General features: G+C 43.6%; 1 protein-coding gene and 1 non-coding gene across 3 annotated transcripts in view; both read left to right on the top strand.

Annotated features, from left to right (window-relative positions):
• Positions 1 to 25,197, top strand: part of PDXDC1 (pyridoxal dependent decarboxylase domain containing 1) — a 57,156-nt gene that overhangs the window by 30,047 nt on the left and 1,912 nt on the right. Inside the window, exons 9-23 of one of the 2 annotated variants that reach the window (XM_061209933.1) lie at positions 3,356 to 3,440; positions 4,329 to 4,377; positions 4,530 to 4,631; positions 5,508 to 5,633; positions 9,377 to 9,427; positions 14,613 to 14,676; positions 16,371 to 16,459; positions 17,604 to 17,709; positions 19,199 to 19,370; positions 19,973 to 20,091; positions 20,361 to 20,482; positions 21,459 to 21,551; positions 21,640 to 21,736; positions 22,615 to 22,719; positions 23,239 to 23,465. In XM_061209933.1, the coding sequence (XP_061065916.1) occupies positions 3,356 to 3,440; positions 4,329 to 4,377; positions 4,530 to 4,631; positions 5,508 to 5,633; positions 9,377 to 9,427; positions 14,613 to 14,676; positions 16,371 to 16,459; positions 17,604 to 17,709; positions 19,199 to 19,370; positions 19,973 to 20,091; positions 20,361 to 20,482; positions 21,459 to 21,551; positions 21,640 to 21,736; positions 22,615 to 22,719; positions 23,239 to 23,465 (1,607 nt within the window). Of the gene's footprint in view, positions 1 to 3,355; positions 3,441 to 4,328; positions 4,378 to 4,529; positions 4,632 to 5,507; positions 5,634 to 9,376; positions 9,428 to 14,612; positions 14,677 to 16,370; positions 16,460 to 17,603; positions 17,710 to 19,198; positions 19,371 to 19,972; positions 20,092 to 20,360; positions 20,483 to 21,458; positions 21,552 to 21,639; positions 21,737 to 22,614; positions 22,720 to 23,238; positions 25,078 to 25,197 lie in introns of those variants that run through there. The other variant, XM_061209934.1, reaches the window with a different exon arrangement.
• Positions 8,018 to 8,089, top strand: TRNAR-UCU (transfer RNA arginine (anticodon UCU)). The gene has a single exon. It is a non-coding gene; the product is annotated as a tRNA-Arg (tRNA).

The raw sequence follows: 25,197 nt of genomic DNA, 5'->3' as shown, positions 1-25,197 counted from the left end.
AGAAACTCAAGAAGACCCAAATAAATGGAACAATATGCCATGTGCGTGGGTTGAAAGACGCAATATTATTAAGTCAAATCTCCCCAAATTAATCTATGGATTCAACTCAATCCTTATCAGAATCTCAGCAGACTTCCAATTTCTTATAGAAATTGGTGAGCTGATTCTAAAATTTATATGGACATAAAAGGATCTAAGAAGAGCCAAAATAATTGTGAAAAAGAACAACACTGGAAGACTTATCCTATCTGACTTTTAGACTTACTGTACAGCTACAAATAAGAGAGTGTGAGATTAACTGAAGAGAACAGACTCACTCATAGAAATATAGTCACTTGGTTTTTTTTAACAAAGATGCCATATAATTTAAGAGAAAAAGGATAGTCTTTTCCACCAGTGGTCTTGAATCAATTGGATATCCATATGGAAAAAAATTGAATCTCAACCCTTACCTCATTCTGTATGCAGATGTTAATTATAAATAGTTCATAGGTCTAAACATAAGAGCCAAAGCAATAAAGCTTCTAGGAGAAAATATAGAAGATCTTTATGACCTTGGCTTAGGACAGAGATTTCTTAGGACACAAAAGGCAGAACCATAAATTGGACTTTATCAAAAATTAAAAGCTTTTGGGCTTCCCTGGTGGCACAGTGGTTGAGAGTCCGCCTGCCAGTGCAGGAGACACGGGTTTGAGCCCTGGTCCGGGAAGATCCCACATGCCGCGGAGCAGCTAAGCCCGTGTGCCACAACTACTGAGCCCACGTGCCGCAACTACTGAAGCCCGCGTACCTAGAGCCCGTGCTCCAAAACAAGAGAAGCCACTGCAATGAGAAGCCCATGCACCGCAACAAAGAGTAGCTCCACTCGCCACAACTAGAGAAAGCCCGCGTGCAGCAATGAAGACCCAATGCAGCCAAAATAAATAAATTAAAAAAAAAAATTAAAAGCTTTTGCTGTCCAGGGAACTATATTCAGTATCTTGTAATAACCTGTAATGGAAAAGAATCTGAAAAAGAATAACTTTGCTGTATACCTGAAACTAACACAACATTGTAAATCAACTATACTTCAATTAAGAAAAGAAAAAGAAGCTTTTGCTATCCAAAAGACCCTCTTAAGAAAATGGAAAGGCAAATAACAGACTGGGAGAAAATATTTGCAAAACATTTTTCTGACAAAAGACTATATCCAAAATATATAAGGAAGTTTTATAATTCAATATTATGGAGGTAAACAGTACAGTTTTTAAAGTGAACAAGAGATTTGAGTAGACACTTTGCCAAAGAAAATATATGAACGTATAAGCACTTGAAAAGATGCTTAGAGAAATGCAAAATAAAACCACAGTGAGCTACTACTATATATCTGTTAGAATGGAGAACATAAAAAAATACAATGCCAAACACTGGTGAGGATGCAGAGTAACTGGAACTATCCCTTCAGTTAGGGATGCAATATTCCTAACTGAAAACAACCCAGATGCCCTTCCCTTGATGAATGGATAAACAAATTGTAGCATAAACATATCATGAGATACTAAGCAATAAATGGAAATAACTACTGATCACGCATATCAACACAGATGAATTTCAGAAGCATTCTAAGTGCCAAAATCCAAACATGAAAGAAGTTACATAGTGTATGATCCATTTATATGAAATTCTAGAAAGATAAAACTACAGTGACAGAAAACAGATCACAGTTGTCTGGGGCCAGTGAGGAGTAGAGAGAAGGGTGAAACTTCAGGGGGGGATGAGGGAACTTTTGGGGTGATGGTGGTTGCACACTGTATTTGTCAAAATTCATTGAACCATACCCTTAAATGAGTGGATTCTATTGTATGTAAATTATACTTCAATCAGTAAAGCTAATTATTTTAAAAAATAATAATAAACAGAAAAAACACATATCCACCTTGTTGCCAGCAGAAAAACTACCTCTTCCTGCCTGACTTAGTATATTGTATGTTTAAAAAGAAACATAACCAGTCTACTATCAATCACTTAATAGATGGGAGAGGCTGCAGTTTACATGTGATTGAGTGGTTTACCAGTGTGACTACATTGCCGTCACCAGAGTGCACATCTCAGTGGTTAGCAAGCGGACGTTGCCAAAAAATGAAGAGCATCTGAATGTGGTCCAGTCACTTAAACACGGCACAATGCTTTATGTTTTGATGGCTCATGTGACACAACCCATGCGTTGGCCTTTGATCTTGTTTCAACTAAACTAAATGTGTCATTTTAGTTTTTTTTTTAAAATTTGAGACAAATTTGGGTTGGGGGAGGAGTGGAGTTGTCAGCCCTTTTCCTGGCATAACTGCTGCAAAAGAAGCACTTGTATTAGTTGTGTTTGTTGAAGCAGTTGGTGAGCGTTTGAAATCTTGTTAGGTGGGTTCTGCTAACTGGAAATTTAGGACAGTTGGGAGAATGTGTGACTCTGCATTTTACTAAAGGCTCTGTGAGGAGGATCTGCCCAGCAAAGCCTACAGTGTAAACAGATCACCGAGGGAATGGGTTAAAGTGTGTAATATGTTTAAACTGACTTCAGAATGCTTTCTACATTAAAACAAAGTACCTCTCGGGAATTCCCTGGTGGTCTAGTGGTTAGGATTCGGCGCTTTCACTGCCATGGCCCGGGTTCAATTCCTGGTCAGGGAACTGAGATCCCGCAAGCCGTGCAGTGCAGCAAAAAACAAAAAACAAAAAACAAAACAAACACAAAGGACCTCTCAAATTGGGTTAAAACAAACAAAACAAATTCATCTATGTATTTTTTATAGAGAGCACACCTAAATAAAAATAACCCAGAAAGTGACAAAAAGTAAGTGTGGAAAAGGGATATCTTGGGCAAATGCTAACGAAACAAAAGTACTGTAGCAAGGTTGCTGTGAGATAAAATAGACTTCATATTAATAATAATTCATGGCATCTACTCAGAGATATAACAGGTATGAATGCTTATGAATATAACTTTGAAATATATAAAGGAAAAGTTGATAGAATACAAGTATAAATTGACAAAACCACAATCTTGGTGGGAGACTTGAATATATTTCTCATGAAACAACAGACCAAGTAAATAGAAAATAAGTATATAGAGGATTTAAGTAACACAGTTAACAAGTTTGATTTTATAGATACATATAGTGAACAATACACACTCTTCAAAACTTGAATAACCAGCTTGCAAAAGTTGATTTTAAGCCAGTCCACCAAGAAAATCTCAATAAAACAGAGATACAATGTTACTTCTCTCATAGGGAGATAATGTATATAGAAGCTTTTATCATGCTGCAAAGACTCAAAAAATATTTGTTTCTTTTAGTATCCTTTCTTGTGTGTTTTATCCTAGGAACTGCAGCAGTAGGGCACACAGATAAGATTGGGCGTTTGAAAGAGCTCTGTGAGCAGTACGGCATATGGCTCCACGTGAAAGGGTGAGTGGAGGGGAGTTTGGCTGCATGGTGGGCTGGCAGAGTGCCCAGGAGGCGCTCACTTTGTCGTCACATATATCACTAAGGGCTCTTTGGCTTGCACATTACAAAATTACCCAAATTGGCTTAAGCAAGAAGAGGTTTTATTGGCTCCCATAGCTAAGAAGACCAGTGTTAGGATTGGCCTTAGGCACCACGTCAGCCAGCTCACTTGGCTGAAGTTCCTCCATGGTGGTGGCTCCGTCTGTAGATAGCCTTTCCTGTTCTGGTGCAGAGTAGCTGCAGCAACTCCAGCCACCTTTCCAGGTGTGTGCAGAGGGTCAGAAGTCCCAGCAGGAGTCTCATAGTGAGCCAGTTGCTGTGGCCAGGGAAGTGTAACACTCTTAATAGTTTAGGTGATATGTGAAGCTGTGGTCTCATAGAGGAGATTGGGGTGGCTTCCCAGAAGGCCATTGGAGTGCTGCTAAGAGAAGAGAGGGGAGAGGATGCGGGGCAGCCCAGGTAGTCCATTTCCAGGACATCATACACATACATGGTGCGTTGCTTTTTAATATTGTCCCTCTGGGAAAGAATGATGACTGGGAAATAATACTGGTATCTACCAAAGATATAAAATAATATAAAATAAGACACCCATTACACTAAATAAGTAGAAGTCACCCCCTGAAATACATTTTGATTAAAATGCATTTTCCAGGTTTTCCTGAAAGTTGTATATGTACCACACTTTATGTTGCTGTTATAAAAGCTACCAACACAGCTGAAAGACATGTAAATGTCAGCGTGGAACAGCACAGCCCTTCTTTTAAAAATTTTTTTAATTTAAAGTATGTACTTAGTGAATAAGCAGCAGTAAATAATTAGTTCTTAGGTCTGTGTTTTTTCTTCCAGTGTGAATCTGGCAACATTGGCTCTAGGTTATGTCTCCTCATCAGTGCTGGTATGTTGTTGATTTACTAAATACTGTGTTTTTAAGAAGGAATTTAACATCACTTAATCCCTGATGGCTTTTCACAGTTTTTATGAATGGAGAAAGATGTTGGGTTTAGTGTATCCTGATAGTCTAACAAGAAGTTGTTCTCTCTGTGGTAGGCTGCAACCAAATGTGACAGCATGACGTTGACTCCAGGCCCATGGCTGGGTTTGCCAGCAGTTCCTGCTGTGACGCTTTATAAGCATGACGATCCTGCCTTGGTAAGCTTACTCTCACTGGGAGGGAGTGGGGAGTGGCTAATAATCATTGGGTCTGGGGGCAAAATACAGAAAAAGGAAAAAGTGAACATTTTCCTTAATGTTACCTCTGTGACTTTTTTTTTTGAAAAAAATGTTTTTAACATAAATGAAACTATGCCATATATATTTTTCCATTTAGTCTCCCCATACTACCCCATGTGTATGAAAAACTTTTTATCACTGTGTAGTATTCCATCACTTGAGTACCACAGTTATTTAATCATTCTCCATTTGTGAACTTTTAGGCTGTTTTCAAATTTTTGTTACTAAAATAATGAGCATCATTCTGTGTTTCAAATTATTCCTTAGACTGGGTTCCCAGAAGTGGAATTAATAATGAGTAAGAGTATTTTAAGGTTCTTGATCCACATTGTCTAAAAGGTTGTAACATGATATAGCTTTTAAAAGCATAGCGGTGGTTCTTGTTAGTGGATCAGTTAGTGATAGGCACATGCAAAATAAGCTTTCATCGATTCTTCTTAAACAGTTAATACCTTGCTCAGGTGATAATGGCTAGGTGTTTGAGGATACTCAGAACAGCCTTGGGAGGGGCTGCCTCTTGAAAGGCTGAGAGCTCCAGCTCTGGGATGAACCCATTTGGATTCTCATCCTGGCTTTGCCACATCTTAGCCATGAACCCTTAGACAAAGCAAGGTCTCTGAGCTAAGTTGCCTAGAATACTTACCTCATGGAGTTGTTTGATGATCAAATGAATAATGCAAGCCAAGTGCCTGCATAGCATCTGACACAAACTAAGTGCATAGTAAATGGTAACTAGTTAGTTCTGCTATGTGATTTCATTGGCTTTGATTAATAAACCCATATTGGCTTTTTTAGACTTTAGTTGCCGGTCTTACATCAAATAAGCCAACAGACAAGCTCCGTGCCCTGCCACTGTGGTTGTCTTTACAATACTTGGGACTTGATGGGATTGTGGAGAGGATTAAGCATGCCTGTCAGCTGGTGAGTAGAAACCTGAAGTTCCAATGAGTCACAGATACTCCATGGCAAAAACAGAGACAGAAAAATGCTTCATTGATTTACCCTCCCCCCAATACCTTGTTGTCTGGATTTCCCATCTCATAAGCAAGCAGACTAATTTCCCTGCATATATAGGTTTCTTGTTCAAAGTTATGGGAGAGACTGCTGGGGCTGTCCCAGCTTTTGTGTCCAAATGAAATTAGATTAAAATGAATGCCGGTGTCAGCATGGGGGAGAAAAGAAGTCACAAGGTGACAGCGAAGGAGTGGAGAAGAATGCAGAAGCCGGGATAAATGTTCCACTTGACTGACCGACTCTTGAGGGTAAAAGATTGTGATGGTTGGGGGGAGTAAGGCTGGCATGGATATTTTTAACACATGCTGGCTTGGGCTCCCAAATTGCAAGGCTCTAGGGACAATTTTAATTCTCTGTTTGAGGTGTTCTAATTGTGAAAAATACATAATTATGTTGTAGTTTAGAAAGCAAAAAAAATGCCATATTTACACAGTTTGAGAGCTGAGTTCTACCTAAGTCTAAAGCATGATGTCACCTTTCTGTACCTCCAATTTCTCACCTGTAGAATAGGGGTGATGATGTAATGGAAGATTGTTATGAGGACTTAGTTCGTACATGTAAAGCTCTTATAGCAGCACCTAGTCATATAGTAAGGTATGCAGATAGTTTTAAAAATAAATCTTTGTTTTAAATATATTCTTGGAATTGACACTTCCTCGTGTCATTTTTATACTTAAGAAAAATTAGTATTTTCATATTACTGTAGCAGGAGTCCTTTGGTTTATAATATTAGGATAGTTCATTTTAACATTAGTTTCTAATGAAATAGAAACATTCTAAATGAAGTAGTTTCATTTTTACATTAAGTAATATTAAGATTTATGTTCATTATGTTTACAGAAGCACCACATTTTTAAAAACATTTTCTCACTGGGCTGTTGGCTCACATCTTGAGGTTTGGTCCTTTGGAAGGAGAAGCCTTCATCACCATGGTAACTAAGTCAGTTTGGGGAAGGTTTGGGCACCCCAGGGACAGTTTCTCAAATCCCTTTGGTTTATGGGGCGCAGGAAAATAATGATGACAATCAGCCACCAAACCCTTGAGGTCACTGCAGCTCTGGCATCTTCCTGCCAGCAAACACTGTGGCGGATCTCAAACCCTCCTGAGCACTTGACTCTGCTGCTGACTCACCGCTGCTAAATGCACATGTGAAAACCGCATGGAGGTTTAGCAGGTGTGGTCGCCTGTGTCCAGTCCTGCCTTGTAGTCCGCACCAGGTCACGTGTTCCCTGAGAGCAAAAATCAGTATCCTCCTTCTTTTCTTCCCCCTTCTCATCTTCATCTTCGTGGGAAGCAGTTCCTGAGCATTTACTCAGTGCCAGGCGCTGTGCAGCACCGTGGATGCAGGCTCTCATTTGGTCCCTACAGCGTCCCCAGAATATGAAGTCCACTGATAACATATTAAGAATTAGTTTTCATGAGGGGTTTTCCTGTGTCCAACACTCAAACATCTGTTGAATTAATGACCCCCAGGCCATGCAGTATATATTATTTTGTCCCCACATTAATGATGAGAGAGCTGGGATTGAGATATTAATGATGATGACAGTCGTCATCACTTATGTAATGCATGCCACGTTCTAGACACCTAACATATATCAACTCGTGGAGGATAGATACTGTCACCCCACTATGTAGTTGAGGGAACGGAAGCACAGAGAGGCTGAAAAACTTGTCCAAGGTCATAGCTAGTAAGTGGCAGATAAGTAATTTACCCACAGTCCCACAGGTGGTAAGGGGCAGAGCCAGGTTTTGAACCCAGATGTGGTTATTCCAGACCCTGTGCTCCTGACCAGCTCTTAACGGTGCTGTGCACTCTCATTTACCTTTGCTCTTCCAATATCGGTACTGTGCCTTGCACGCATTTGCACTCGGTAGTTTGGTTTTGTTTTTTTTTCTGTTTTTGTTTTTGTTTTTTAATATTTTCTTGGCCACGCCATGTGGCATGTGGAATCTTAGTTCCCCGACCAGGGATTGAACCCACACCCCTTGCATTGGAAGCACAGAGTCTTAACCACTGGACCACCAGGGAAGTCCCTGGTATTTTGTTTTTTGTTTTTTGTTTTTGAGGTATAATTGATATATAACATTATATTCGTTTCAGGAGTACATCATAATGATCTGATATTTGTATGCATTGTGAAATGATCACAATACGTCTAGTTAACATCCATCACCACACATAGTTACAAAAAATTTTCTTTTCTTGTGATAAAGACCTTTAAGATTTATTCTCTTAGCAACTTTCAAACATACAATACAGTATTAAAGTTACTACAGTATTGGGAATTCCCTGGTAGTCCAGTGGTTAGGACTTCGCACTTCTACTGCTGGGGCCCGGTTTCAATCCCTGGTCGGGGAACTAAGATCCTGCAAGCAGCAAGTTGTGGCCAAAAAAAAAAGTTACTACAGTATTATTGACTATATTCCCCATGACTCATTTTTAATAACTGCAGTTTGTACCTTTTGATCCCTTTCACCCACCCACCCCCAGCCCCCGCCTCTAGCAACCACCAGTCTTCTCTGTAGCTATGAGCTTTGTTTTGTTTTGTTTTAGATTTCACATGTAAGTGAAATCATATGGTATTTGTCTTTGTCTGAATTATTTCACTTAGCATAATGCCCTTAAGGTCTACCCATGTTGTTGCAAATGACAAGATTTCATTCTTTTTTATGGCTGATTATTTTCTATTGTGTGTCTGTGTGTGTGTGTGTGTATCACATCTCCTTTATCCATTCATCCTTTGATGGACACTTAAGTTTCCGTATGTATCTTGGTGATCATAAATAATGCTGCAGTGAACATATCTTGTCGAATTAGCGTTTTCATGTTCTTCAGTTCAGATAACCCACGTGGACTTGCTGGATCATATGGTGGTTCTATTTTTAATTTTTTGCGGAAGCTCCATATGTTTTCCACAGTGGCTGCAACAATTTACATTCCAACCAACAGTTCACAAGCATTCCTTTTTCTCCACATTCTTGTGAACACTTGTCATTTCTTGTCTTTTTGATGACAGCCATTCTAACAGGTGTGAGGTGATATCTCATTGTGCTTTTGATGTGCATTTCCCTGATGACTAGCGAAGTTGAGCATCTTTACATGTGCCTGTTGTCCATCTGTATGTCTGGAAAAATGTCTGTTCAGATCTTCTGCCCATTTTTTAATTGGATTGTTTGGTTTTTTGCTGTTGAATTGTATGAGTTGTTTGTATATTTTGGATATTAACCCCTTATCAAATAAATGATTTGCAGATATTTTCTCCCATTCCATAGGTTCCCTTTTCATTTTGTTGATTATTTCCTTTGCTGTGCAGAAGCTTTTTAGTCTGACATAGTCTGCTTGTTTAATTTTGCTTTTGTTGCCTTGCACTCAGTAGTGAATGAATGACCTATATTGCTAATATGACAAATTCACATATGTCTCATTAGAAAAAGCTTTTCTGGAACCAGTAAATGTAACTTGTAACTGAAATATTGGGGAATATTTGCAGATGTTTAAATGCAAAAATTGGCAGCCGAAATTAGAAATCATCAAGTTGCAGATGGCTTTATCTGCCTGAGATCCTTGTTTGCAGACCTGCAAAGACCCTCATAAAAACCGCTTCTTAATATGAAATTACATAAGCTGTTTTTTTGTCATTTGCAGAGTCAGCGATTGCAAGAAAGTTTGAAGAAAGTGAACCACATCAAAATCTTGGTATAGTATATAATTTGATCTGTTTTTTGAAGTAAATAACTCTTAACTTCAGTGACTTAGAATGATTTTCTCCAGATTTGATGCATGTCCATGGAATTGTGGCAGCTCCAGTAAAACCACATTCTTTAGGAGAGAGTCATGCATGTACTGATGACCTAATTCTGCAGTTAGCAGAAGGCCTAGAAATTTGCCCCATATACTGTTTGAACCCATACAGTGCTTTTCATATAATCCATTTGCAGTTTTTATTCTGTTAAAATTTAGCATTGCACAAAGATGTAATAAGCACCATTGATTTCACCTGCCCAAGGATTTTTAGAACACCCATCTTCCTGAGATGAAAAATCATTTTGTCTGTGAGTGCTTTGGGCTACTCTTTCTGAAACCCTTTGACCCCAGAGTTGGCATTTGCATGAAGGGGAATAAGGCAGAGAAAAGGGGGCGGCCCTGCTCTTCTTGCCCTGGTGTCTTCCTGAAAGATACCACCATCTGTCAGAGATTGTGCCCTAAGGCTGGTAACTAGACAAGTAGATGAGGATTTAGGGGGTCTGATAACCAAGTATCAGTTCAGGTTTGAATGTTTTCATGTTTTGCTTCATTGTATTTTAGGATTTCAGAAAATATGTAGATCAGATTCTAATTTAAACAGGGTCACTGGTGTTTCTTTGACAATTCTGCAGGATACAGTTAAGTTTAAAACGAATGTTTGAGTTTATTTGGGGTTCAGGTGAGTGCAGTTTATTTCCACTTTAGTACACAGTTCGGTTTAAGTGCGTGAATGGGGGCTGCTCGCATTGCCTTCTGAGTAGGAGCTTGGAGCTACTCAGCTGACCTGAGGTGACTCAAGTCCTAGCTTGGAAGGGGACAGTGGCCCCTCCGGAGAAGCAGAGGGATGAATGTAAGTCAGAAGACTTGGGTTCCAATTTCAGCAGTACCACTGGGGCCCTGTGACACTGACTCATTCTGTTAACCTCCTAAGCCTGTGAGCTCAGCTGTCGGTGAAGGTATGTTGGTTGGACGCCCTTGACTGCAAACAGAGAGACCTAAATTATGGACTAGAATGAGTGCGCTGGTGGGGTGAAGGCAGTGCTGGGCCTGTGTACTTCCTGCCCCACCCTTGCTGAGCCCTCTGGGGCTCCTCTTCATGTCCTCTCCTTCCTCATTCTCCTCCAAGCAGGGAGGAGCAGGTGGTGCTAACTGATCTCCAGCTGGTTCGGAGCGCCTTTGTAAGGCCACATATGGCCCGGGCATAACCCTGCGCCCTCCCTCCTTCCAGTGGCTGCTCTGCTCAGTAGGGGGTACAGTAACTGGCAGACACCATGAGGCATCGTGGCCTGTCGGTAATCCATCATCATCATCATCATCATCATCATCATCACAGCTGCTGTTTGTGAAATGCTTGCTGTGTAGCATACGTGGTACTAAGTCCCTTACATGCCTATTTCATTTAACCCTCACAAGTCTCCTTTGTACGTGCTGTTCCCTGTACCTGAAAACACTGTTCCCCCTAATTCTTCTCATTACTGATTTCTTATCCATCAGATCTCAGTTCAAATATCACCTCTTCAGAGAGGCCTTCCCTGAGCCCCGACCCTACCTAGAATAACACCCACCACCTTCCATCACTCTCTGGGCTCTGGGTTTTTTCCTTCATTGAACTTATTACTACCTGAAATCATGGTCTGTATTTGTTTGTTGTCTGTTTTTCCCCTGTAGAAGCCTTGTAAAGGCAAGGACTTTTGTCTGTTTTTTCATGGTTTTATGTCCTGTGCCAAGTATGATACTTGGCGTACAGTAGGCATGCGGGTGTAAATAAATACATAGAATCTGTGAGTTGGACGCAGTGGTTATTCCCTTTTTACTAGTGAGGAAGCTAAGGCACAGATAGGTTGAGTGCGTGCCCAGGCTGCCCAGCGAGGCAGTGGTAGAGCTGGGATGCACACTCAAAGCCTGCGACCTTAGTCAGTGCACCATCCCTCTGCGGTCAGTTACAGGAGAATGAATTCCTCCTGCCTCAGGCTCGTTATGAGGGGTATATCACATAATGCGTGGGAAAGCAAAATGAAGACTGTCAGGCACCATAAAATAGAAGTAATTATTAAGTGTCTTTTGCTCCTCACCACAGTATTTGTCTAGTGCTTTCATAGGTACTGACTCCGAAATCCTCACAATAAGTCTCTGGGGTAGAGTGGCGTTATCTCCATTTCTGTGGCTCAGATGAGTCGTGTGTCCAGAGTCCCAGAACTAGTATGTGGCAAAGCCAGGACTTGACCCCAGGTTATCACAGAAGAGCTTCTCTGCTGCTCAGCCACTCCCTTCTCCAGGCGTCCATGGCCTTCTTCCTTCCCATCTGGACGGCCCTTCAGGAGCCTCTCCCATCCCAGAAGCACAAGCCCACTGCCCGAGCTCACCACCTCCAGCACCAAGGCCTTTTCCAGGGCCCAGGGTGGTACTTGTGCCCCGCTTTATCAGTGCCCAATTCAGTCTCCTCTGCAACTGCATTCTGATAAGGCTGTTGTTTCACGGGACTCTTATCCAGCACATGGAGTAGATTCTAAAGTCAGCATGTGAGGGGAAACTCTAATATTGTCACCCTTACACCTGAAAATTCCAAAATACCTCTGGGGGGCAGTTAACATGGTTTCATGTTTACGTCTCTGCTGGCTTTTAAGATTTTCTTGGTCCTTAGTGCACTGCCACTTTCACCATGATATATCTAAGTAAGGGTTTTTTTTTTTTTAATGTTGCTTGGGACTTGTGCTAATTGAACCTGAGGATTCTTTTTTTTAATCCTGTAAAATTCATTTTTTCAGCTATGACCTCTTTCTCTAGTCGTACCTTCTGGAACCCCAGTGAGCTGCATATTGAACCTTGTCATCCCACCTTCCATCAGTCTCTTGGATACCTCCATCTCTTTGCTGCCTTCTAGTGTAGCCCTTCAGATCCTTCTTGGAGTTCAGTAATTTGCTCCGGAGCTGCATCTAATCTGCTGTTTAACCTATTCACTGCGTTTTTACTTTCAGTGACCTCTTTTTCATTTCAGGATATTCTCTTTAGTTCTTTTTCAAGTTATTCTCTGTTTTATAAAAAAAGCATCTTTTTAAAAAAAAAAATGATTTCTGGTCCTTCGTTTCTGTTTAAACACAGTGATCGACGTCTGTTCCGATGGTTGTTTCAGTGTCTCGGTTCTTGGGGCCACAAATTGTCCTCTCAGCTGTGTCTGCTGACTCTTGCTCCCTGTGTGTGTTGTAATTTTTCTGTTATGAGCTAGATTTTTTTTTCTTCTGTGACTGGCCTAGGTGCATTTATTTATGCTGGTTTCACAGCTTTAGGAGTCTTACATAACAGAGGACATCACACCCAGGTGCAGAGCACGCCTGACATTTTGATTTCTCATGAGAGAATTTTTTCTCTCTCTACAGAGCATCAGGCAGAGTTAAGCTTTCTTACCGATCAGTGGGTGGAGTTTTTCTCTCTTTTCATGAAGAGTGTTTTTCAAGGGTCCTGGCTTTATGTAAACTCAGCACTATCCCTCACATGGGCTTCAAACCCATGACCTTAGACATTAAAGCGAAGTTCCAGGCCCCATCCATGCTCCCCCCCCCCCCAGCCCCTGCAGCTCAGCTTACACTATTCTTTCTGTTTTCTCTTCTTTCTGGATTCACCTTTTTTTGTGAGCCTAGCAATGGTTTGAACTTCTTTTGGTTATCGGTGACATTTAATCAAGCATTTCAGGTATTTAGAATTGATGACTTACGTATTATCTTGGTCTACCATGTTGCCGGAACCAGTATTCTATGTATATAACCCTGTACAGGATTTCTTGTGCAGGCTGACATTCGAGACGACTGAGCTCAAAGAAATAAACAAAACACTATAGAAGTCTTGGCACTCAAGTCATTCTGCCTTATCCTGAGAATAGGGGAATGGGTGTAGAATTTTGTCACTTTGTTCCTCTTTACTTATTGGGCTTACTTTGTTCTATATAAATATTAAACCCCTCTAACTTTAAAGGTATTAACAGATTTATTTGTTTATGTGAAAGTTAAAGGAGATAGTACCTATGAAAGCACAGGAATTGGCTCAATAAATAATTGGCAGATTCAAATGTGCCTCTTGCTTGATCTGAATCACATCCACTGTTCCTTTGAAAAGCTTAGTAGAGAAGATCTTGTGCCAGCTACTTCCTGTCTCTGCAGTTAGCACATCCTGTTGTGGCCCTACGAGTGAGCCATCACTGGCAGAGCCTTGGGAAATGGTTTCAAGATGAGAATTGTAGTACTGGAATTGTTAAATGCTTAGAGATCTTCTCTCCCTTCTCCCACCTCCCCCCACTTCAAATACCACAGTCTGTCAAAGGCATTGCCGCTCCGTTTGTGTCCTGACCCCACGGGAAAGCTGACGGCTCACTGTACATTCGTTCAGTGGAGAACATGAACCTAGTGCTGTGCAATCGTAATGCAGTGGACGTCTTCATCTGTTATGAAATCTGTTAGTGAAGATAATTGTCTGATGCCTGTCCCGAATATAAGTACCGCTTCAATGATTTAGAAGAACGTAGCTTCAGTTCTAGACTGTGGTTATCCACATTGCCAGCAGGACTTGCATCCTGCTCAGAGAGTTTTACAGGGTGAGTAGAGGGTGAGTAGAAAAAGCTCCAGTCAGTCCTGCTTGAGGTGGCGTCACTTCTGGATTCTTGAAAGCTCGGACGCTCGACAGTGATTCTAGTGCCACTTTTTCCTTGCGTTTTTTGATCTTTCACGTTAGACCCATAATTATTAAAATTTCCTCCCACTTTTCATTTTCAAGGTACCAGTGTCAGATGTTGTAATTCAGCCATGTATTCTCGGGACTGGCTTATGTCTAAGAATTTTACTAAACCCTTGATTTTTGTTTCTCTAGCAAATGAAATTAACCTTTGAACTTTTTTATGTGGTTTTTTGTTGGTGGTGGTGGTATGTGTGTGTGTGTGTGTTTTTCGGCTTGCAGGAAGTTAGTTCCCCGACCAGGGATTGAACCCAGGCCCAGGCAGTGGAAGCACCAAGTCCTAACCACTGGACCACCAGGGAATTCCCTTTATGTGTTTAAGTGCCAATGTCTGTAGCCTGTTTTTCAAGCTCACTGATTGATTTTGTAGGTGTTTGAAATTTACTGTTACTTGGTAATAATCAGATTCCATTTTTAGGTGGAGGATGAGCTCAGTTCGCCAGTGGTGGTGTTCAGATTTTTCCAGGAGTTACCAGGCTCAGGTAGGTGATTTTAAAAAGGGGGTTATTTTTCTATCTGTGTTTAAGAGCTTTGAATTTTAAACCACTTCAAGTTTAACTAAATAATCCAAAATATTTTGATTGCTAGAATCTTATCATCATTTCAGAAAAAATTTAATAATGTTCACAAGAACTCCAGACCTATTTGCCTTAGCATTTTCCTGACAGTTTCCTATGATTAAACCAGTGTTTTCCAAACACCAGTCCCTGGACTAGTGCTGGAATGAATGAGAGAGAGTCCCTTGAAAATAGAGTTGGGGGCCCTCCTTCCTGAGTATTTTGACTCAGTAAGCTGGATCTAGGACTCTCTATCTTTAAAGAATGTCCCAAGTGCCCCCTACCCAGTCCAGGGCTCTGTTGTCTTTCACCTGACAGCCACGGTCCCCTCTCACCTGACCTCTCACTTCCACACATTCCACACGCTCCATTCCCGTCCGCTCTCCCCATCCTGTCACCTCCCTGCCCAGAAGCCTGCATATCTTCCGTTCCAGATGGAAGGCCTGCGGGTCCTAGCCCTTGCCTTCCCCTCCGACTTCCTCTTCTTGCTCACTGTTCTTCAGTCAGACTGGTCTTCCCTGAGTCTCTAGAACACTCCACCGTTTCCCAGAGCAGGACTGCTACACTGCTGTCCCCCTCGCTCTTCTGGCTCCTTCTCACCATTCAGGTCTCCGCAGCGTCCGCCTCCTCATGGAGGCCCTCCCTGCCTGTCCTGTCCCTCACATTATATCAGAGCTCCCGCCTTCTTTCAAGGCCCTAACAACAATGTATGGTGATTTCATTTCATTTCCTTATGCTATTTCTTCAATAGAATGTAAGCACCACCCTGACAAAAACCTTGTCTGCCTCATATCAAAACCCCGTGCCCAGCACAGCGCCTGGCACAAGCAGGCACCTCGACCGTTTAACAAAAGGAGGCCAGTTGTGTGCTGCGGGGTCTCTGATTTCCCTGCACGGTGCTCAGTGCTGGTAGACTGGTTGGTAACTTATAATTTTATGCTTTGATTTTCCCTCAAAATTCCTTGAAAGAAAAACTTTTTAAATGAAATTAAGAATTCTATTTGTGAGAATATATTCAAGTGTTGTATTTTTCATGAGAAAAAAAAGTGAAAGCTTTAAACCCTCTGTAACATATGTATTTTTAAAAAATTTTAATTGTGGTTAAAAAACCCCATAAATTTACCACCTTAACCATTTTAAAGTATACAGTTCAGTAGTGTTAAATATATTCACATCGTTGGACAACAGCTCTCCAGAATTTTTTCGTCTTGCAAAACTGAAACTTCATACCCATTAAACACTAGCTCCCATTCCCCCCTCCCCCAGCCCCTGGCACCCACTATTCTACTCTCTGTCTCTCTGAATTAGACAACTTTACCTCATGTTAGTGGAATCACACAGTGTTTGTCTTTTTGTGACTGGCTTATTTCATTTAGGATAACACCTTCAGGGTACATTATGTTGAGCATGTGACAGACTTTCCTCACTTCTTATGGCTGTATGTACTCCGTCGTATGTATGTGCCATTTTGTTCATTCATGGTGAGATACACATTTGATTTCCGGTTGAGACATTTCTCTCAGGTTAACGTTGGGAGCTAAGTGAAACGGGGTTGGAGGGGTGTTTTGTAGTTAGCTGTGTTTCTGGGAGGCGAATCCCCTCTCTGTGTTGTGTGTCAGATCCAGGACTTAATGCCATCCCAGCGCCCAGCATGGCCCCGTCAGCAGTCAGCCAGGAGAGGCACTCCTGCGACGCACTGAACCGCTGGGTAAGAACGGCTGTCACGTGCCCTTTCTTCTGCGTCCTGGATGGTTGGGATAACACATGGTCCTGTCTGGGAAATCAGAAACCCACAGGGGGAGCCTCTTGTGAAGGCGCGGGGCTTCGTCCTGGGCTTCTTAAGCAGACCACAGCCCCACATGCTGCACGACTTCCAGCAGATCCTGTCAACACTGTTCCCGCCGGTTCCTCACGGGACTGTTTCCCTGCTGCTGTGTAAGGCTGAACAACAACATGCAAAACGTGGCCTGCGGTGCAGCCACTTTGGAGCTCTGGTGATACCAGAAGCACATGAGCCAGACCCTTGCACGCCTCTGGCAGTCTGGCGACATGGATCAAGAGCATTATGCTTTGGCTGCTTTTTGACACTGAAATCATACCTCCTGGATTTGAGTATAAAGAATATTCTAAACAATGTAAAGATGTTCACCAGAGCAGTACCAATCCTAGCAAAACATTGGACAAGCCCCCAGTGGTTAGGATTCCGCGCTTCCACTGCAGGGGGCGAGGGTTAGATCCGTGGTCAGGGAACTAAGGTCCTGCAAGCTGCACGGCTCGGCCTAAAAAGACACAAAACGAAACAAAAAACATTGGACATGCCCAGCCTAGGGGTTTTGGTGAATAAATTATGCTACATCCACACAGTGACATTCAGAACTGCCAATATAAACCACATAGCTGCATGTTTATGGCAGAGGGGAAACGGTCATTGTAAATTATGTGAAAAAATGCAGATTACTACACAGCATGTGGAATGTCATGTTTTATGACAACAGAAGACACACACACACACACACACATACACCCCGAAGATCCAGGGGGTGAGGGATGGTTATGCCACATGTCAACAGTGGGTGTCTCTCAGTGGTGTATTGTGGGTAAATTTTCTTTTTTTTTACTTTACCTGTATTGCCTAGATCTTTCTATAGTGAACTTATATTTTTTAGTAAGAAAAAATGTAAAATTTACGGTTTTTAAAAACAAGGTGCCGTAAGTATTCAAAGAAAATCAAAGGTGAAAGGAAACTAGCCTCCAGTAGCCTCTTGGGTCTGGGCTGAGCGGACGAGGGCAGGTCCAGAGACTCTGGATTCCCTCCTTGCGGGAGTGTGTGCATTCTGCCCCTTTCCCTGCAGCTGGGAGAACAGCTGAAGCAGCTGGTGCCCGCGAGTGGCCTCACGGTCGTGGATCTGGAGGTGGAGGGCACGTGCGTGCGGTTCAGCCCCCTGACTACTGCGGCAGGTAACCAGTCTTCGTGCGTCGCCCTCGCTGTTCTGGGAGCACCAGTGCTGTGTCTGTCAAAGTCCAGGCTGTGATATTCTCTTCTCTCCCTGGAGAGGCTTTTCCTTTTCCTTTTCCTTTGGGCTGAGTTTAGGTAGATTAACCTTCCGGGGTAACTTCTCAGAAAGAGAGACCTCTGAAGTCAATTAAATTCCTGTGTTTTGATGTCCTGTGACCCTCTGTTCAGTGGTTCTCAGCCCAGACTGACTTCAGAATCCCTGTGGAGCTCTGAAAACTCCCAGCGCCTGGGCCCCACCTGCAGAGATTCTGGTTGACTGACTGGGTTTACTTGGAGTGGAGCCTGGGCACAGTAGTCCAGTGAAGGTCGAGAACCACTGTTGTAGACATTTTAGAGAACTATAGAGCTGAAAGCACATGGACTTTTATGACAAAGTCCTGGGATTCTTGTCCCCCCCTCGGCCATTTCATACCTGTAGGACCTGGAGGAAGTTTCTTATCTCCAGAGCTGTTCCCCACCACCTCATAGTGGTGACGTGAAGATTAAACTGTGAGATCGTGAATATGAAATGGCTTGGGTAGTGGTTGGCGTATTTTATAGTAGGCACTTAAAAATAAGCTGAAAAGAGATGCCTTAAAAATCTGATTGTGCTTTTTTCTGAGATGATTTAAACATTTTCAGAAAATGTTTGATGGTTTTTCATGAGGTGTTTTCAACATTTTTGGAAAGATATTTTATCAAAAACATCAAAGTGGTGAAGTGCAGGCAACTGTCCTGCACAGAAAAGCCATCGTGAAGATAGCCAGTGGCCTCCAGGCCTTCTAGGAGTCTCTGCTCCTGCGATGCAGGGGGCCTAGCCCCAGAGGCTTAGCCTCTGAAACTGGAAAAGCTAGCTGTGGATACCCAGGCCACCTACGTTGAGGCTTAGATCACATAAGCGTTTGAATCAGCAGAAGTGAGGGCGCAGTGATGTTGCCAAGACTCTTGGATCCCTGAACCCTGAGCCCTCTCAGGCTCTGACCTTCAGAAGTACTTGGTACTGTCGCCATCATCACCCTGCCCTTCTGCCCCCCACCCTTGCCCCCTGAAACCCCTCTCTTTCTCTCCATGTGAACGTAGAGTGAGAACTGTGTGGTCGCCTCCTTGTTTCTAACCTGTGCTATGATGTTCATAACCTGACTTAAGCAGAGTCTTTCTGTGAGAAGAATCTGATTTCTATGGTAGGATTTCATTGTGTATTAAATCGGAGAGGCTAATTCTTCGGTGTAAGGAAAAAATGTGTCTACACCTGGGGCAGCCAGCTATATGAATTTTCAACACCTGATTCTTCCATATCTGGGTTTAGTGGCTTTTTTTTTTTTTTAACTCCTCAGCTCAGCTAATGTGCTGTACCTAGAGCTGCCGACTTTCTGACAGTAGAAGTGGGAGCACTGCCCCCTCATTTTCAGCCATTCCTTAAGCGTTTCCCTCGCATTCTGTGCACGTGTTCAGTTTTAGGAACTCGGGGAGAGGATGTGGATCAGCTCGCAGCCTGCATCCAGAGCAAGCTCCCAGTCCTGACCTGTACGCTGCAGCTGCGAGAGGAGTTTAAGCAGGAGGTGACGGGAACAGCAGGTCTCTTATACGTTGATGACCCAAGCTGGCCTGGAATAGGGGTTGTCAGGTACGGTGTAAAGACCGTGGGTGGGTCATTTTGTGAACCAGCTTAGAAATCTAAGATGACTACGTGGTGTGACAGTGTTCATGTCTGATGAAAGTTCATCTAGATGTGCTGGGCATTTACAAGAGCACAGCGGGCAGGCGGCCCAGCGCGCACTGAGTGAAATAGGAGTTGCTGTGTTCTTTCTGTGCCAGCTTGAAAGTTAACTAGGAGAACTATGTTGGGTGCACCACTGACGTGCGTACAGAGAACTACAACTCACTAAGGAGAAGCCAGTTCCCAGTTCCTCTGGTTCAGTGTGTGTCCCTCCTGTGGCCCCTTCGTCCCCTCTCTGGATCAGGGAAGCCTCCTGTTCCTCATACAAGTGATGGGACTTCCCAGCCTTGCCCCTCCTTCTACATTTCATGCCCCTGGAGACTTGGGCTTCCCTTGGGACTCTCTGGAAAGGTTTGATCTTGAGACCCTCTGAGTGGCTCCTTTGCCCTTTGTCTCATTCCACACCCTTGGTAACTTCCAGTAGCTTCTATTCCACCTGTTATCCTGTGTCTGAAGAGACACTTGATCTTGTAGATTCCTGAAGTACTGTTATGTGATATCGTTTATAGGTATGAACACGCTAATGATGATAAAAGCAGTTTGAAATCGGATCCAGAAGGGGAAAAAATCCATGCTGGACTCCTGAAAAAGTTAAATGAACTGGAATCTGACCTTACATTTAAAATGGGTAATTACTCCTTCTAAAGTCAACTGTGAACTTTGACAGCTGTTTTTTAACTGGTTTGAAGGGAAATGGCCTCTCTTAGCTATTTAGATCTTCCCAGGGTGAGAGAGCCCTCTGCCCCTTCTGCAGCCTCTCTGGGTCCCATCTCCTCATTAGATCCACGTCCTCACCCCCTCGGGGAGGCTCCTCGGTGCCTGGTCGCGCTGCTGTACAGGGAGTGGCCCGTGTCTGAGGACTTGGGAACCAAGTCGGTCTGTTGTTTCTGCCCGCAGGCCCTGAGTATAAAAGCATGAAGAGCTGTATTTACATTGGCATGGCGAGTGACGACATAGATGTTTCTGAACTAGTGGAGACCATTGCAGTCACAGCCCGAGAAATCGAGGAAAACTCCAGGGTCTGTAAGACTAATCAGTGTCTCATTCCTTTCTGGGTTTTCCCTGGGCAATTAGCTGGAGTCACAAACGAAGAAGCTACCCTTGGCAGTGTCTGTTCATTCATTCTTTCCCCAAGTTTTTAAAGGCTTCCTGTGAGCCAGGCATTGTGCAGGCATCAGGGATGCCGGTGACGTGATGCAGTCACTGCCCTCAGTGAACTCACAAGCCAGAGCGGGGAAGAGACGCATGTGAGCAACTGAGGTAGTAAATGCTGTGGACAGAAGTTAGGGGAGGCTGTGCATTCAGGAAGATGTGTTCACCTCTGCCCCACAAGGCCAGGGAAGAGTTCCTGATGGGAGCTGGTCCTGAGGCTGGATGGGATGGTGCTTCTGATAACAGAACTTTACGCCAGTAATAGACCTGCTTCTCTTGGCCAGTTGGCACGGAGGACCAGGCTGTCAGACTTACAGGACGCTCTCCACACCGGATATGCGAGTCACTAGAAATTACTCAAAAGGGGAGAAAAGGGACCAAAGCAAGACTGGTCTGAGAGGAGGCAGAAACCTGTGTCATGTGATTCACTTTTGGTAGTAGGGGTGCGGAAGAGAAGGGAGTTTGAAATGAAGCCTAGGAGCCAACCTTATTCATTCTTGGGTGGACTTCTTGAAGTTTCTTCCAAACCCGCCTATATTACTTCTGCCTCTGTCTCCATGAATGTTGAGAGTCATGTCTGTTTTCTATTGATATGACATTCAGATCACAGGGACAGTTATTGCTGTTCCCTGGAAAATGAGGCTGGTCACCAAGGTACGTCTGCCTAGGCCTCCTTTAACATTTTGACCTCTTCTATTCGACATTCTGTTTTATTTTTACACTGACATTTTAAAGTGCCATTTACTAATATACTTTTGAAAAATGTCCCCAGCGCTATGTTAATAGTTCTAGGCCTTCAGCAAGAAGCTTAGACAAATAATGCCTTTCTTGGTCTTAACACAGCTTCTGGAAAACATGACAGAAGTGGTTCGGAAAGGAATTCAGGAAGCTCAGGTTCAACTGCAGAAGGCAAATGAGGAGCGACTTCTGGAAGAGGTGAGGCTCCAGGGTGGGCTCCCCCGCTGGCCTCAGGCTGGGCGCCAGCCTCCACAGGATGGCCTTGAGCAACGGTTATGTTTTGCAGGGGGTGTTACGGCAGATCCCCGTGGTAGGATCCGTGCTGAATTGGTTTTCTCCAGTACAGGCTTCGCAAAAGGGAAGAACTTTTAACCTAACGGCAGGTAGGACTCTCTTTCATCTGGAGAGTTTTGCCAGATGATGCCCTGGGATCCCACGCTCGTGCTGAGGAGCCTTGTCCGTGTCCCAGGCTTTACACCGAGCACTGGGCCGGGACTCTTGTGAGAGGAGGCGAGATGTGTCTGCCCCTGGGACTCTGCCATCTTCCCTCTCCTGCCCCGACAGCTGAAACAGTACGAAAGCAGCTGCCCGTTGCCCACAGCCGACTCCTCTTGGCCTCAGCAGGAACGCGTTCGCTCGGCTGTTCAGTCCTCCAGACAGTGTGTCTTGGACGTTTGGGTTCAGTGTTAACATTCTGTGCAGTCCTCATTAGGGTTTTGCCCCAGCAGAGAGCTGCTCTTGCCAGGGGCAAGTGAAAGATTATAGTCTGTAGCACTGAGCCATTTTATTTCAAACCAGGCAACCAGCAAGTATTCCCAGTTGCTGGGATTTGGGGAAGTTGATACTGAGCTGCAGGCCCCTCCTTTCCTGTTCTACCAGTGGAATAATTCCCTGAACCTGGGGCCCCTTCCCCAGGAAAGGATGACTACGTTGTCATATGACAGCAAGGGATAACCTGACACTGAACCCGCCAAGCCTTTAGCAAAGAGGCATCCATTCCTTGTTGCTAAAGGACATTTCCCATCGGGGCCTGGCTCCCCAGGCACACTTGGGCCACACTGCTGTCTGGTTGTTTTCACATGTACACAGGACATGTGGGGAGACGAGGCTGAAACAGCCCAGCAGGGCCGGGACTCACTCGTGGGCACAGCTGCGAGATGGCTTTGTCGCTTCCCGGCCTGTGTCAGGAGGCCTGGGGCCTCCCCCAGGGCGCCTGCGCCAGGACTTCCCCCCACACCTCCCCGCCCCCCTCTTTCTGCAGGCTCCCTGGAGTCCACGGAACACACATACGTGTACAAAGTACAAGGCTCGGGAGTAACACCGCCTCAGACCCCCTCAGGCGCTCGCACTAAACAGAGACTTCCAGGTACGTCACGTCTCCGTGTTTGACTTCATTAACACTGAAGAAAACTGGTTGTATTTCCCCTGGTAAAACAGACCTTTGCATCATGTAACGCTTTACCCCTGTTTGGTATTACCTGCATTCCTCTGTTTTCTTGATTCTTTAACCCAAAGTCCTATTTCTCGTCATTTAAGGATAGCTGTCACTGTCCCTTTAGCCGTTTCAAAGCCTTGGGGAAATACCTGGGTGGCACTCCCCGGGGGAGTCAGGGTCTGGACAGCTGTCACGCTTAACCTGGGGCTCGCTCCCCTGAGCTTTTCCCGACTGAGGTTCCCTCAAAGTCCTCGGCACTGGGGGCGTGTTAGTGTCATATCAGCTCTCATTTCTCACCTCCTCAGTTAACTGCTTCAGAGCCAGTGATCCCAGGGGTTTCTGCCGAAGCCATTGTGATTAAATAAAGCAATCACTTAGAGCACAGACAGCTTCCGTTGCAGGGGTGTCCTTTTCCGAGTGTTCAGTGCCGTTCATTGATCTTCCTTCCAGGCCAGAAGCCTTTTAAAAGGTCCCTAAGAGGTTCAGATGCTGTGAGCGAGACCAGCTCAGTCAGTCACATCGAGGACTTAGAGAAGATGGAGCACCTGTCGGGTGGGCAAGATGCCTCGGAAGCTAACAGCCCTGAGCAGCACCCAGGGGTGCCCACCCCTCCAGAAGCCGAGCAGACGGGGGCCCTCCAGGACAGGGCCCAGCGCCTGGAAGATGACCGCCCACAGGTAGAAGAGCCAGAGAGCTTAAGATAAAATTCAGTGTTTGCTTGGAGACTGGACTGAATATTGTTTCAGGGAAGATGAAGTTATTCTGAAAATGTGAACTGTGCCACATGCTAGTATGAGAGAAATTACTGTTATTTGTGCTTAACTGGGATTTTTGCACAAAAATGTGCCTGAAAGCCAGGCTTCTGGGAGGGCAATTGACTTGTCTAATTTTGTGGGTATGTATTGATAGAACAACCAACAACTACTGTTTCTGTCTACCCAATTGTAGTAATACCATTTTCCCCCCAGTTACCATAAACACTTTTTATTCACAGAGAAAACTTAGAATTTCAAGTGCCTGCCACTTGAAACACTTGCTCGTATCTTTCTAAACACACGTGTAAGAAGTTACTAGGTTGCACATAACTCTTTGGTAAGACAGCTTTCTTTAGAACTCTCTGGGTTCTCTGTTGTCCTGCTGCAGAGGAGACAGACAGCGTTCTTGGCCATCTGTTTTGCTTGGTGTTTAGTTTGATCAGGTTGCAGTACACAACTGGATTGAGTTTGGCTTGAAGGAGAGTGGGTTTCAATGGGATTGTAAATAAGAGTGTCAGAAGCCCTCTCCTGCCACCCCCAATTGCTGCTTCCCCGGAGACGTCAGTAAGGACCGTGTCCGCTCAAGCTGTGGCAGGGTCGTCAAGCAAGTTAGACTGGACAGTGCTTCTGTCTGACTTAGCTCTGCCACAAATCCATTTCTCCCTTTATATACTATTTGTAAACAAATTAAAGGACTCATCTATTAAGAGTAACTGTAAAGACTCTTCTTGACCATATTATATATATATATATATATATATATGTATATTTTTAAATACTGATAAAGCTTTTAAATTGGCACACAAGTACAGACTGTACTTATTTCTATGTTTAGTATCTGAAAACTCAATAGATGCTACTCTTAAAAGCCTCGTATTAAACATGCTGTATAGCACCTCGTTACGTTGAAATTCTAAATGAAGTACACTTTTGACCTGTTCTCATGGGAGCTTCTGTAGCTTCTGTTCCACTAGCAGCTCACACTTTTGGGCCCAACTCAAACAAGAACCAGAAATGTAATCTTTCTCAGGCTGATCACGCCAGACTACTGCTGAAATGATTGGAAGTAACCCTTGATTACTGCCTGTTTCTACTTTCCCAAAAGTACTGCATCACTTCGTTTATCATAGGTAACGGCCCCTGTGCCTTTTAGTCCAGTGAAGTCAAGCTACGGGAGACCTTAAGATGGTGGGGATTCACATTGGGTTTGTGGACTGTAGTACTGAAAGCCTTAGTTATACCACATTAAGCCTCTGATCTGATGTGATTTCTGACATTTGGCACTTGTCAAAATGCAATTTTCCTTTTTTTTTTTTTTTGGTGCAAATGATTAAACAAAGTCTTCCCTGTTTATTTGGTGCAATGAAGTATAGCAGATAAAACGGGGGAAGGGGAAATTATTACCTTTAACAAGATTAATTTTTAAATGTTTTTATATATATTTGAAATTGTTAAATTGGTTTTGCTGAAACAGAATTTCACCCTTGAGATACTATTTGAATGCTGGTTTCAATAAAGGTTCTTGAAATTGTTACCACTGAGTTCACTTCATAAATCTTAGCATTAATTGGGCATGGTAACTTCCTTTTGGATAACAATTTCAGAAAAATAAAGGTTTCTAAAAATATAACATCAGTTTTGGATTTGATGCTGC

Source organism: Eubalaena glacialis, chromosome 13 (genome assembly GCF_028564815.1).
Source record: "Eubalaena glacialis isolate mEubGla1 chromosome 13, mEubGla1.1.hap2.+ XY, whole genome shotgun sequence".
Classification (NCBI taxonomy): Eukaryota; Metazoa; Chordata; class Mammalia; order Artiodactyla; family Balaenidae; genus Eubalaena; species Eubalaena glacialis.
This window is presented reverse-complemented; position numbering and strand designations above follow the sequence as displayed.